This window comes from Myxine glutinosa, chromosome 4 (genome assembly GCF_964187855.1).
Source record: "Myxine glutinosa chromosome 4, kmMyxGlut1.1, whole genome shotgun sequence".
NCBI lineage: Eukaryota > Metazoa > Chordata > Myxini > Myxiniformes > Myxinidae > Myxine > Myxine glutinosa.
In genome coordinates, this window is record NC_136264.1 from 42169474 (window position 1) to 42185293 (window position 15820).

At 42.4% G+C, this 15820-nt stretch overlaps 1 protein-coding gene across 1 annotated transcript in view; it reads left to right on the top strand.

The window, feature by feature from the left end:
• The window catches only part of TMEM201 (transmembrane protein 201), a 244291-nt gene that overhangs the window by 227799 nt on the left and 672 nt on the right, over positions 1–15820 (top strand). Inside the window, exons 11-12 of the mRNA XM_068112233.2 lie at positions 14174–14287; positions 15318–15820. The exon at positions 15318–15820 is cut by the window's right edge and continues 672 nt beyond it. Coding sequence (XP_067968334.2) covers positions 14174–14287; positions 15318–15442 — 239 coding nt within the window. The 3' untranslated portion in view covers positions 15443–15820. The remainder of the gene's footprint in view (positions 1–14173; positions 14288–15317) is intronic.

The window sequence follows — 15820 nt, forward strand, 5'->3', positions numbered from 1 at the left end:
TCTCATTTAACGTTTTGTGGGTTTTTTTCCTCTCTTTAATCTAGTTTCAACCAAAAATTTTTTGTTGCGGCACAAGAAATACAGATTGTCGTTTGTGCGGTTAATTTATCGCCAATTGTCCTGAGATTTCAGGTTGGACGGTGGATACGAGCTGAAAAACCAATCTTTTTTATTTATTTATTTATTTATTATTATTATTATTATTATTTTATGGACGATCCTGTAATTCATCATGCAGTCATCATTGTCCCAATTTAAGATGTTGTGGCTCCTTGTGCTTTGTTCTGAAAACCCACTTGATTTTATAGAATTCCTTCGCTCACTCTCTGCTATTCTTCCATGCATAGCGTCCGCCTGCAGACCGGAGTCTGTTGAACAGGTCTCAGTCTGTGCAAGCACAGGCACAAACACCAGCACTTGCAACGTCCCCTTTACGATGTGGCAGTTCGTGAGATCCGTGCCGCGTCCGAATACTTTCAGCCATTACGAAAGACCATAACCGCCATTTGTTCTGTTACTCGTCTTCCTTCACTTCAGTATTGCAATGCATCACCTGGCGAGATCACCTGGCGAGACAGAATCCCTATCACCTCAATCGTAGACTGTTGTCGTATCTAAGGAATTGAGTATTTCCTGATGCAAGTCCAGCTTTGCTGACCAGGACACCTCACACGCATGGAAGACCATAGAATCAAACACCTCACACGCATGGAAGACCATATAATCAAACACCTCACATGCATGGAAGACCATAGAATCAAACACCTCACATGCATGGAAGACCATAGAATCAAACACCTCACATGCATGGAAGACCATAGAATCAAACACCTCACACGCATGGAAGACCATAGAATCAAACACCTCACACGCATGGAAGACCATGGAATCAAACACCTCACATGCATGGAAGACCATAGAATCAAACACCTCACATGCATGGAAGACCATGGAATCAAACACCTCACACGCATGGAAGACCATAGAATCAAACACCTCACACGCATGGAAGACCATAGAATCAAACACCTCACATGCATGGAAGACCATAGAATCAAACACCTCACATGCATGGAAGACCATAGAATCAAACACCTCACATGCATGGAAGACCTCAATATCACCTCAATCCTAGACTGTTGTCATATCTAAGGAAATGAGTATTTCCTGATGCAAGTCCAGCTTTGCTGTCCAGGACACCTCACACGCATGGAAGACCATAGAATCAAACACCTCACATGCATGGAAGACCATAGAATCAAACACCTCACATGCATGGAAGACCATAGAATCAAACACCTCACACGCATGGAAGACCATAGAATCAAACACCTCACATGCATGGAAGACCATAGAATCAAACACCTCACATGCATGGAAGACCATAGAATCAAACACCTCACACGCATGGAAGACCATAGAATCAAACACCTCACATGCATGGAAGACCATAGAATCAAACACCTCACACGCATGGAAGACCATAGAATCAAACACCTCACACGCATGGAAGACGATAGAATCAAACACCTCACACGCATGGAAGACGATAGAATCAAACACCTCACATGCATGGAAGACCATAGAATCAAACACCTCACACGCATGGAAGACCATAGAATCAAACACCTCACATGCATGGAAGACCATAGAATCAAACACCTCACATGCATGGAAGACCATAGAATCAAACACCTCACATGCATGGAAGACCATGGAATCAAATTTCTCACAATCCCAAGAGGACTTTTCTATGGACAACTTAAATTTGGTAAATAGTCACGCGGTGGACAACGCTATGAGGACGTCCTTAAGTCTACATACAAGTCTTGTGCCATCCCAATTGTCACCTGGGAACATCAGGCCACAAACCGGTCAGCTTGGCATAGCATTTGCCGCAAAGGCCTGGACCACTTCGAATGTGGGGTAGTTGCTATCGAGAGACAGCGGAGGCAAGAAAGGAAATCCTGCCTACATCCATCTCTGCAAGGACCAGTCTATATACCTGTGATGTTTGTGGTAGATGCTGTGGTCCCGCATTGGACAACGCACAATGCTTGGTGAGCACGGCAATGAAGGGAAGATATTCGTTGAAAGCGATGATTCGCACCATCATTACAACACGAGGCTTTGCGGGTGCCATCCACCGAGTTGGCCGATCAGACACAACGTCGAGGCTCCTCATTTGGGCAGAAAATGTCATCATTTGGTTGTTTTCGTTCCCCAGAAGCATGTTTTTTAAAGTTTTTAAACATTTTTAAAAAACCATCCGTTTGATTTGGATTTTGCTTCGGCCATTCTTCTTTACGCTTCCTTCGGTCGAAAGACTTTTTTTGAGTCTTCGTCGTAATCCATTAACGTTGTGTGGAGGTTTGCAGGAGGATGTCTACTTTCATTTGAATCTTTGACATCCCATGCCTTACTTGCATCTATATTCGTGTGACGCATCCATACATCACATTAGCATGGACATTTATGTCCGTTAGAATCTCTCCACCTGTCTCTCGATTCGTTTCCCTTTGGCGGCTCACTCGATAGCATCGAGTCAATGTCTCACGGTGGTTACATATCGGTAAAGGCTAAAATGAGGAAAATATTTTGTTCTGCGTGTGGCCAACTGACAGACAATTGGCATTTGGTGGTGGTATCGACCTCAAAGGCTTTCGGTTGTGTCCTGCTGTTCGAAATGGATCCTAGGTTCCCCAAAGTCCACAAGGACATGCAAAATGGGAGGACAGCTGACTCAATGACAGCGCACATTTGTGCTTGCGAAGCACCTGGATTTAACCCAGGCTGTATTTCTTAGTTTCTTGGTAATTTTCATACCGTCTTGATCGCTTTCAAATTTCAAAGAAATTAAAATGTCCCCCCCAAGGACATTCGCACAGTGTTCCAGCTTGGCTGCACCCCTGCCGTGTTGCTGTGCTCGTGGAGACGGGGTGACATTGGAGTCGCAATTGTGCAGCGCTTTAAAGTTTCAGAAGTTTGCCGCCATCCGTGCTGCAGAAGGAGCTTGAGCCAAGCAGTGTCTGTTTTGTCATCTTGAAAGCAACGTTTGGTCGCGACGGTGCCAAAGACACGAAGGGCAATAAATAAGCCTACTAAGGAGAGGGTCCTTCGTGTGAAGGATCTTGGCTTTGTGCCGAGGACCGTTGACCAAAGTGTCGTGCGGCTCACCACATCACTTTTGTTGCATCGTTTTTGTCACATGTGAAACAAAAGTCTGCTGTGGTGAATAAATATATCCGCGATGGGGAGCGGTGAGCTGAGACCACTATTCGGTGTTTGACGACCATGGAGCAAGGCATGGGAAGTTGCTGCAGCACCTTTCCATGGGATGCGCTGCCATCGGTTGATATTCATGTCATCCAATGGCAACACATCCCGTTCAAACATGATAACATGGAAAAGTGTTGTTGTGAACCTCCCATGCCTTATGTCACTGCGACCAAACACCAAATGGGGTCTAGGCACAAAGTTGATGACTTGGTGCTGATTCGTGGTGCATGCCGGGTGTCTCTGTGACCCTGATCTTGAACACAGATGCAGTTGCGTTCTCCAATATGGTTCCTGCACAAAGCTGCGACAATATGCTTTGAGTCCTCTTTGAGTAGGTTTTAGAATTGAACGCGAAGCTGTTCCCTTTTCTCACAAAAGTGGCCTTACGACCAAAGCAACTCCAGTGTCTGCCTCAGGCTTTTTCCTGTTTTCTCAAGACTTCCATGAACTCAGCCACCACCCCCTGATGTCCAGGCCTGGAGTTTTTTCCCTCAACTCAAGGTAAATAAAATAATCCCTGTTGTTCAGGATGGCAGGACACGGGACCCCCCTCACCGCTACGTCATCGTTGTGCTCAGCCTTGGTCGCAACATTGGGAAAAGTTTACCCAGGGTAGTCCTTGTCCAATGAGTTTATTAAAGACTCGAAGTTTAGTCTCCATTTGTGCAGTATTGGCAGGGGTGTCGAGAGGAGAGGTCCGGGGGGATCACTGCCTCAGAGCCTGGGGTCCGTTGAGGGGCCCGGTCGTCTCCTATAATTTTTTTTAAACAGTACAGTGAAACTCCTCATCGGCTCATCCTCATTTTCTCATCATTACATTTAAACCCAGAAGCTGATTTTGCTTTCCTTGCCGGCTTTCTTCCCAGAAACGAAACAACATTTGCCATTGTTAATGTTGCAGTTTCAAACTTTACATAAAATGCCAATTAACCAGAAATGTCAGTTTCAAAGAAATGGATTTGTATCCTCTTTATCCAAAAAACATTATGAACCATCTTTGCACGTATTTTTTTTGCCAATCTCATGGATAAATAGTGTTCAACAGTCGAGGGTGCGAATTGACTCGACCGGTCCAAACGTCCCGCTATCTCCTTTGTTTTAGATCATTCGGCTAAATAAAAGTGACCATTTATTTTTTTTAAGTTTTTTGTTTTTCATGAAAGAAAGTTCCTTAAAAAGTTACAAAAGAGAGAAAGGGTGGGGGCCCCGAGGTTGTTTGCCTCAGGGCCTGTGCTGAGTATTGGGATAAAGGTGCGCACGCTATTGTATATAAAATACGAGGCAATATCATTAGCAAAGCCTTTAAAAGGATTACTTATTTTTTGTTATCTCTACAAATTGGAGGGAAAGTATGTTAAATGTATGTATGATGGGCGTTTAATCTTCTCCTCTGATCGAGGAAGCTGAAACTTTCAGGGTTCCATGAGGGCACTCTAAAGTTGTGCCTGTGCAAGTTTCGTTTGATTCCATCAAGTGAAAGAGCTTTTTCGCCCATCTCGGCATTTTCTTCCTTTTAGGTGAGAGGGAGGTGTAATTTGAATTATCCGAGCTATATAACCACAATGTATTATACTTGTATAATGTATATGCACATAAACAATACATATGTTTTTGCCTCATATACATACCCCGGGATATTTTTTATTTTTGGGAGCGATCGATCGAGGCAGCGGTTTGTTGCGTATACACCATCCAAATAATGGAGTGTCAAATAGAGTGCTGCGCTGACCTTTGCTCCCAGAAGCCATGCATTGCCCAAGAGCAATAAAAGTGGCCAATTCCAAGCATTGCTGCTGTTTCGCGTCTGGGGAACGGTATGGGACAAGCTGCGCTATGAGAACAAGCCTCACCAAAGGACGAACCTCTACAAGGGCAAATCTCTGCAGGGGGTGCGCAAGCTGGTGCCATGAGGCAGAGAGTGGATAGACAGCACAGGTGCCCTGGATGCAATGGCCAAACACATGGACACGCAATCTTTCCCTTCTATTGCTACTTCTAATTTGCTTACTTGACGCATAAAAGAGCTTCAACAATTACCCCTTGACCCGTCCGGGTGGGGTTACTGATTCACACCCTCAGCTTCCTCTTGTGCACACATTGCATACACCTGCACCTCTTCTGACACGCTGCACCACACTATCTTCCCAATATTCTTCCTCTCCTTCACGTTGGGATACCCCACCATTCACACTGTAAACATAGCTTCGTGGGATATCCACATCCCCCACGAGTCACATCATCCCCCACGAGTTACTGTACAGAGTGGAAACACTCCACCGCATATATTAGTGCAATTAGCTTGTCCTCTTCTCCCCATTGAAACAATGGCTCGACATTCGCAGAATTTTCCTCGACATTTGTGGGATTTTCCACGAATCGGGAACCACCATGAACCTGTCCCTCCTTTTCCCATTGAAACAATGCCCCTACATTCGCGGTTCCGCCATTCGTGAAATTATCCAGGAATATATCCCCTGCGAATGTCGGAGTCCGACTGTATTATACTTGAAAGCCGTGTGGGGTATCGTGTTCTATGAACTCTCGAGTTGGAAGATCAAAGTGTTGAGGATATTATGGATATATCAACATGTAAAAGGCTGCGGAGATTTTGTTTATGACTGTTGTAGGTACGCTTTTCGAAACAGTTATGGAAGCACACAAGCAATGCACACAATTGCTTAGTCACTGTAGGACCAACTCAATTTCTCGACTGGTCCAAACATACACCCATACTTATGCTCATACATGGACTTTGTGCAGGCCAAGCCAAAGTTTGTGAGTCGACCTTCAGGTCCTTTCTCATTAAGACGTCATTCCACCACATTTTCTGTGTGCTTTGGATCCTTGGTTTGTTGGAAGATAAATTTCCACCTAATGAGTGGTGTTCCTTCCTGAGTGAGCAGCATGTTGATTCAGGATCTGACAGTATTTGTCAGCAGTTACAGTGCCATTATTTTTTTGTGTCATTCACCGTTATAATTGACCAAGATTCAGCCCCAAACTTGCACATGATTTTCCACCATGCTTCATGTCGTACATTGACAATAATATTCTTCTTCATACAAACTGTCATTCATCGTTGCTGAATAATTCTAACTTCGATGAATAAATGAACAGCACACCACTCCAGCTTATGTCATCCCACTGTTTGTGGTCCGATGCTCATTCCGAGCGTCCTTGTGGTTGCGTTTTCTCAGCAGCAGTTTTCCTGCAAGTACACGTCCATTGAGACGACTTTGTGCTCATGTGTATCTCGCTGGTCTCGGGGTATCGTTCACACGCATATTTACAGTAAGGTATTTGTTAAGATATTCAGTCTATCATCGTCTGACAAGTAAAGGACACACTCTGAGATACCTATCGGAGTTTTTAGACTTTTTTTGTTTTTCAACTACCTCGACCACTTCTATTCTTAAGTATCACTTTCGAGGACTTTGCTCAGTCTTGTACTGAAACCAAAAATATTTTCCATGGAGCATCCTTCACCAGCCATTATAGTTTGATTTCTACCATCACTGGTGCAGTCAATTTTCATATGACAAAAGGGATGCATTCCTTTAGTAGTGGACTTTATTCACCATTTCCTCAGACATTTCCAACACTTTGTGTAGGATGATAAAAAGCTCTTCTAAACCCAAAAGACGGTCATGGATAGTGTCAGGAAAGGATGAATGCACTACTTGAGGAACATGTTGAAAACAAACAAACATTTGGTCGCCCAAACTCAATAGAGCCACAAATAAGATGGTTATTGAAGAGTAACGTAGAGCTGCTTCACAATGTATGTGGATTTGACACTTCAAAGTTTGTTTAAACGATCAAAGAGCAATTTGTAGTTGAGAGAATCCGTATTCAATAGCCATCATCATTTTTCATGTAAAAAAAAAAAAAAAAATTCACTGAATAAAATCGAGATATCCATTGTACCAATTGTCAACAACCTCCATTGTCAATAGGAAGGGAAACATAATTCTATTTTTGGCTGACAATGTGCAAGATTTTTCCAGATTTGCTGCACAACATTTTCCCTTTTTTTTTTTTTCTTTCTTTTTTTAAACATAAACCTCCACAATGGCCGAAGATTAGTTAGCCCGCACAACTGGAATCAGGGTTTTGCAATTGTCTGAGTCTGTATGTCCAGCTGTCCAGGCCATAACTTTTTTTTTACCATTTGAGTTTTTGTCATGGAATTTTAAACAACCCTTTATTTTGGGAATATGGAGAAAATTATTGAAAATTGGTTCTAAATGTGAAAAGTCAGTCATAGTGACTATAAATAACCCCTACTAGACCCAACGCAGCGCATCAAGCACGAGATGGCCCGTTTTTTTTATCGCTTCTGTGTTTATTTATTTATTTATGTAATTACCATTGAGCTTCAGTTTGTCTGTCCAGGCAATAACTTTTTTACCATCTGAGATTTTGTCATCAAATCTTCACCAAACCTTCATTACGAGAATATGGAGAACACAAATTAATAAAATGTACAATTTATTTAACTGTTGTTTTGTCAAGTTTAGTTTGATTGCAAAGCGGACGCTGAGGGCCTTTGCATTTTGCGATGCTTTCCAATTTAATTTGTGTTCGACACCAATGATGTCATCACCCACAAGCTTTGGCATTTTATGCACAGGGATTGAGACACTACATACTTTAACTCATTACGCTCATGTTTTGTTCTTTCTTTTTGCACTTATAAAAGCAACTGTTTGAACTTATTTGGCCTTGGTTTGGAATCCCTAAAGCATATTTTTCATTAGATCATTTACTTTCACATTAGCCTGTGATGGCCTGTGTCGATGTCGTATTTGAGCCTTTTCGGTAATTTGACCTTCCTTTGCTTCAAATTTGATATTGATAAGTTGTGTAGTACAATCATAACTTTCAAAGAAAGTTTTCAGCATATTCCAATTTTTACAGCAAAGGTGATTGAGCCGTACGGGATTGTTCTTCGTTTCGTTTTGAGATTTGTTTAGACTTTGTAAACGCATCAGCCTTTTTTGACTTCCTGCATTTAAAAACTAATTACTTTTGCAAGATGCAAATCTTTCTTTGTACAAAACTAAAACTCTTGCCAAATAACTTGGGGAAGGAGGAATATCCTCCTACTGAAGTGCACTCCCTTTGGGCATGTTCATGGTTTCTGTAGGAACCAACCTTCTCTGTCAATGGTTCTCATTTTCAGCTGTTTTCGTATCCGCATTCATCTGTCATCCAATCTAGCAACATCATTCTCTGTCTTCCTGTCTGCTTCCTTCCTTCCAACTACCTTTGATGACCTCTTTCAGCAATCCTCTTAAAATATGACCAAAATTTATTTTCCTAATTGCCTCAATCACGTACCTCTCCCATCTTGCACCAACTCAGACTTCTTCATTTATCTTGTGTTCAACCCGTCCAATCCTCACCACCCTCCGTGACACCCACATTTCAATCCTTCACCACATCCTCAATTCAATCCTTCCCCACACCAGCATTTTGATCCTTCACCACACCCACATTTCAATCCTTCACCACACCCACATTTCCAAAGCTTGCAGTATCTTGATATCCTCCTTTCTCGAGGTCCATGTCTCAGCCCCATGTAACACCAGACTCCATATCAAGGATTTCATGAACCTCTTCTTCACCTATTTGTTTAAGCTCTTTCTCATAAGCTCTTTTCTTTTGTTAAAAGCTTTTTTGCTGTGGCTGCAAGGAATACATATGATCAATAAACGAAGATTGCATCACACAATGCTATATATATATATATATATATATATATATATATAATGGTTTTGATTTTTACAATAAAAGCAGTATTTTGAGGTGTTGTAATGCTCGTAAAGAATGAAAATCAATGTGTAAACGATGTCAAGGTAAACCCCCCCCCCCTCCCCCTCTTCCTTCCTCCCTTCCATCCTCTACGAAATGCCAACCCATAGGGTTTGTCCATGCTTCTATTCTCTAAATGCTGAGGATCAGTTGATGATCCAGCACTTACCATTTCTATTCTTTGGTATGATTCTGCCAAGGTCAGAATCGAACCACCTACCCTCCCATACGAGGAGTGGGTCCTCTAATCAAAACACTGAGTTTGATTTTTTACCTTCTTTCTGATATTAAAGATCCATCTCACTTCTTTAAAAATGGCACTGAGCAGCACATTTTGCTGCACCAATTTTTGTGTATTATTAGCCCCCGTTGGACTTGGTCTGAAATGGGGGCTTATGGATTGGATGCTGTCTGTGCGTCCACCCGTGTGTGCGTCCGTCCACAACCGTATCGCAGAAATGTATGGACCGATTTTGTTCATACTTGGCAAAATGACGATACATGATGGTGTACATATGCACATAATTTTTTTTCGAGATCAGATGCCAGATGGCCTATTGGCGGCCATTTTGTTAGTCAACATGTCCCCAACCATTTATCTGACATGCATGGTCCGATTTTGTTCAAACTTGGCAAAAGCACAGTATGGCATACACGTGCACATCACTTTATTTTGCGATATGATCAAAGATGGTTGACTGGTAGACTGGCGGCCATTTTAGTTTTAAAAAACCCGGTACTGAACACGTCCTCAACCATTTCTCGGACATGCATAGACCAATTTTGTTCAAACTTGGCGCAAATACTATACATGAGAGTATACATATGCGGAAGACTTTGTTTTGTAATACGATCAAAGATGGCTGACAGGTGGCCTTTTACTCCGTACAGCAAAATTACTAAAACCACGGAGGCTGACATTTTATGTCTTTTTGTCCTTGTTGTTTTGTGCACTATTGTTTGTGCACGATTGTTTTGTGTACCATTGTTTGTGTACTACCTGTGCTCTTTCTTTAATAATCGTGTACTCACGAAGAAACACCAACTGGAAATAAAAAGCTGTGATTTCTCAAAATCCAATTTTGGAATGCAAATCATCATGTATTTGTTTATTTATTTAAAGCTCCAAGTGTATACAGTTGAGTCTTAACTCTGATGTATAAAGAACATCCAGGGTTTAAACCTCCTAGTACAATATATTTATTTTGCAATTCCTGAAGCTCATGGAAAAAACTGTCACACAAACAAACCACACACTCACATGCAGACAGACAGCAGACACGACAGAACTTGACAATAGACATACATGGCCATTGATCCTGGGGGAAGGAAGTAACTTCCTGGTGCACACTTGGTGCCAGAGGCATCAAATAGGGACATCACTTTTCTTTTCTCTCTGCACTCAGCGGGTACCTTTTGGGAGAAATTGTCCCAAAGGGATGCCAACCTCCCACCCCTCACTCCAAAGATATGACAAACCACTGGGTTTATCCATACTACAGTGCCTTCAGAAAGTATTCACACCTCTTGACTTTTTCACATTTTGTTGTGTTACAGCCTGAATTAAAAATGGATGAAATTGGGAAAAAAAAAATTGTCACTGATCTACACAAAATACCCCATAATGTCAAAGTGGAAAATTTTTCAAATTTTTTTTGCAAATTAATTAAAAATGAAAAGCGGAAATATCTACTTTACAAAAGTATTCAGCCCCCTGAGTCAATACTTCAGAGCAGCACCTTTGGCAGTGATTACAGTTTCAGGTCTTCTTGGGTTTGTCTGTATCAACCTTGCACATCTAGATTTGGGGAGTTTCTCTCATTCTTCCTTGCAGATTGGCTGAAGTTCTCTCGAGTTGGATGGGGAGTGTCGGTGAACAGCAATCTTGAAGTCTTTCCACAGATTTTCAATGGGATTGCAGTCTGGGCTTTGGCTGGGCCACTCAAGTACTTTCGTGTTCTTGTTCTGAAGTCATTCCAGTGTTGCTTTAGCTGTATGCTTGGGGTCATTATCCTGTTGAAATGCCAATCTTCACCACAGTTTAAGGGCTTTTGCACTCTGAAGCAGGTTCTCCTCAAGGATTTGACTATATTTGGCTCCATTCATTGTGCCCTCTATCCGTATAAGTCTCACAGTCCCCGCCACTGAAAAGTATCGACATAGCATGATGCTGCCACCACTATGCTAGGAAGAGGCTGCCACCACCACTGTGCCACCACTATCCATATTCTTTCCATTTCTTAATGATGGAGCTCACTGTGCTCTTGGGAACTTTCATCTTACTATAATTCACCAAATGTCCGTCCGTCCGTCCGTTCGAAGGTACCGCAAAAACGGCTCAACCGATCGCAACGATATTTTGGGTGGGTATTCCTGGGACCCCTGGGAGTAAAATAGGCTATATTGCTTTTCCAAGTTTTCCAATTTTCCAGTTTTTCCAAACACGATGGAATAATATTTACCGATATGGACAATTGAACAGTGATGTGGCTTTTGTTGAAATTCTACAAATACTGTTTATTCTACGTACCAGGAGAGAGTAGATCGACTCCTGATGAACTCTTCCTATATAAATGTGCGGCTCCGAAGTAACATGGCAGCGTGTGCAAAGCGACTGAGAAACAGGTGTAGGAGCCGCTTCCGTGTTACAGATTCGGCGCGCAGTCTTCACACATAAACGTGCGACTGAGAAAGACGTGCAGCGGCCACTTCCGTTTTGCAGAATTCAATCTTTTTTCAAAATGGGCGCCATGTACTGTTTAGATTTTGATGACTTGCGTGTGATTTGATTCAGCGGATGTTTATATGAATCGTTTAAAATAAAAAAGCCTTCAATTTCTGATATTTTGCCTTTTCATTTGGGCCTCCCAATTGAAGCCCCCGCCCGTAGGGCGGCGGGTACCGTTGCTAGTCACTATAAATTGTTTTATACCCTTCCCCAGATCTATGCCTCCTCACAATTCTATCTCTGAGTTATACAGACAGTTCCTTTGACTTAATGGTAGAGGTTCTGCTCTGACATGCACTGTCAACTGTTGGACCTTATATGGAAAGGTGTGTTTCTTTATGAATCATGTCCAATCAATTGAATTGGCCACAGGTGGGCTCGAATCAAGTTGTAGAGACATCTCAAGAATGATCAAAGGAAATTGGATTCACATCAGCTCAATTTGGAGTGTCATAGCAAAGAGGTTGAATACTTATTATTGACTCAAGACATTTCAGCTTTATCTTTTTAATTTGTAAAAAAATCAAAAATAAAATTCCACTTTGACATTATGGGATATTATGTGTAGATCAGTAACAAAAAATCTGAATTTAATCCAATTTAAATTGAAGCTGTAATGCAACAAAATGTGAAAAAATCAAGGGGTGTGAATACTTTCTGAAGGCACTGTATATCATCTAAATGCATGTACCACATACCATTTACCATTTTTTGTCCTTGGTATGACTCGACCAGGGCCGGAATTTAACGACTGACCTCCCAAACTCAGAGCGGACACTCCAACCATTATACCACTGAGTCTTTGAAAAATAGTCGTGTTAAAACTCCTCACCTGGTACAAATGATACACTGTTAAAACTTCTGGCCAGCAGTCCATTGACAAAACGTCTGGTACACTGTCAATTTCAAATGATAGTTATAATTTCTGGTAGAACATCTAAAATGGGCCAAGAAGGACCATTTGGTAATATTTCAGACTATTTCCTGAGCACAATGAATTCAGATATTCTGGTTGTGAGGTCATTGTTTGGTTTGTTCAAATGATATGCGTAGAATATTAACAAAATAACCCAGTACAGTCTGTAGATCAAAGAGAACACCAGTAGTTCTACGGTCATAGGGCCAGGCCGCTGGCCATTTGTGTACATACCCACGTCGACCATGAAGACTCGTTTTTCACTTTGGTTATGTCACAAGCAGAACTATTGAACTTCAACAAAACCTTATCAACCTCCGAGCCCGTTACACTTGACCAGGTTTGTCGGAGGCGGTTTTGTATTGTGAATGTGGAGCAAGTCTCATATGTGGCCTGATCATATTTTTTGAGGAATCTTAAACGTGGATAGTACATGATGCACCACCAGCATTCATGTCAAAAACGTTGCTTTTAAAGTATCACATTTTATGTTTTATCGTTAAAGCACTCATGTGGAGTCTCCTGTGGAGATGAAACCAAGGTGACCTACTCTAGAAATACTGCATTGGTCTTTTCTACTCTGGGACCATCTATTTTTTTCTTAGGCTATATGAGTGCAGGTAGGCGGTAGGGGATAGGGGATACATTTAGAAAATTGCAATTGAGATGAAGATTAATGGATGGTGATGGGAGAAAGAAAGGAGTTGAGAATATGAGAATAATTTGGGAGAGAAGAGAAAGAAGCAAAAGAAGGAAGCGTGAATGAATCATTGGAGTGGAGGGATCTGATGTGCGGGGAGCAAATGGGCGAGGGGGCAGTTACAGCTCTGCCATATTTGTATACATCGTAAATATTTTGCACCTCAGCTACTTTTGTGCACAATTGGCTCTACTTTCCACATTTCTCTTAAAGCGTTTCCCATTGACTTCCGGAAGCCTGGTGTTGGCTTAGCGGTTAGGGTGCCGGCTTGGGATCCTAGGATCCTGGGTTCGAATCCCAGTCGATTGCTGAATTAACGCCAGGGTGGTTGACTCAGCCTGTTATCCTTCCGAGGTCGGCAAATCGAGTACCACCTTGCTGGGATGAATGATCCCAGTGTGTACCCCGATTTAGAATAGGTACACCGTATCCCTGCGCATCGTAAGAGGCGACTAAGGGTTGGCGTCAGGAAAGGCATCCGGCCATAAAACATTGCTTCAAACAGGGAACCATGATTGTCATGGGGCCCGCAAGGCTAACCCTGCCCTAGCGGGGGAAAAATGGCCTTTAAAAAAAAAAAACGATCATTCATTCATTCATATTCCATTGGCTTCCGGATTTCTTGAGTTCCTTTACCAGCAAGTTTAACAAATCCAAACCCTTCCTACACAAAGCACTTCCCCCATTCAGATGCTTGGTGAATGTGCATTACTTTTGCTTTGACTCTTCCCAGGTTCCCAGGGCCCCAAAGTGGACGTGCCGAGCCACGATTCCGACGACCGATCCTCAAGCTCGTCTTGCTGTCCCGTGGACACCACTACCGCATCGCACCTGGACACACACTCAGGTGGAACACTTGTATTGTACGCATCTCACACCGTTTCATTTATTTAATCGAATTATATATTGTTTCGACAAAAAAAATAAGGTTGCTTTAAAAAATACATCTTATGGCTGAAGCTCTATTTTAAAATTTCAGCACCACAAGACAATGCTGGGTTTGCACAAATTAAGATGGGAGAAAGGGAGAAGGAAAAGTCGAGACATTTTTCCCCCCCCCTTCAAGAACTCTACGTTTCCATTGCCGCTAAGCCATTGCTTGTAACTAACGTTACTACGGTCACTTTTCTTTTTAACAAACTCCGCTCGTCCTGCAAGCCTGATGTCCTCCGACTCCAGAACGCACACACTCCTACCGCCTTGTTTCCATTGTAACCAAACCTCTCGCCTATTTAAGCCTCTCTCTTTTTTTGTGCAGCGGAGAGCGACCGCCTGAAGATAGGTGGGGTGGTTTGTTGATTGCTAAACAAACAAACAGCTTTTAATTTGAAACTGCTGCTCCGAGCAACTGCAGAAATGTATTTTGTACTTCTTAAGGCTCCGCTTCTTCAAACACCACCTCGCGCAGCCTGTCGTGCCATGTGCCACAGTGGTTTGTGTCATGGCTGAATGACTGGTTAATTTATGAAAACAAACAAACGTGAGGAACATGAAACCCGAAAAACGAAGAGTCGTGAAACTGGATAAAAGGGAGTTTATAAGGGAAGAGAGAGTGAGCTCTCTCATGTGGTAGGCCCAAGTCTGATTGTAAGTGATGGGCCTCAACAGTTTAAGTGCAAGTCCAAAACAATCACATGTGTGGTTTCTATAAAACAACAACATTGGCACAAATTAAAGTATATGGCTCTTGCAGCTTTGGCAGGAGAAATATAGGTAAACGGCAGTTTTGTTGAGCACTTCTTGGAAAAATGGGTACCAGAAATCTGGCAAATTTGGCAAATAACTCTTGTATGACGGTGATTTTAATTTTTCCGTGCGCAATTCGGCGATGGTAACAATGCGCAGTAAGCGTATATAATATTCATTGTGCGTTGCAGGTCAGGGTCGACGAAGTGTGCAGGTGATTTTCCTGGCGCTGAGTGTGCTGTTCAACTTGCTCCTCACGGGATTCGTCCTCATCACAGGCCGCCTGTCCTTTACTCCTGCGACAAACAATCACTGACGGAGTTTGAAAGCGAACAGATTTTCGGTCGAACGTCACCTGCTGATCCAGCTCCAACAAGACCCTTCCCCTGCGTGGAAATCGTGTTGCCGAGGCCCGGGAGCAGACCGACGATGGCGGATTCTCCCGGTACTTTTGGAATACTCTGCTCGGGTTCCAATTTGAACAATGTAATGAATGCTGCTTGTTCCCAGAAGCACATGCTTGTTGTCGTCGGGTTGAACGAATGTTCCTTTTCTCACCATTTGAAGTTTTTTTCCTTTTTTTATGATTTGCATTTAACCAGTTTGTTGCTTTTTAAATATTTTTTTACTTGAAGGGGAAAAACTTGGTGCTTCAGGCTGTTTTTGTATTAAAAAGAAAAACGAACCTTCATTC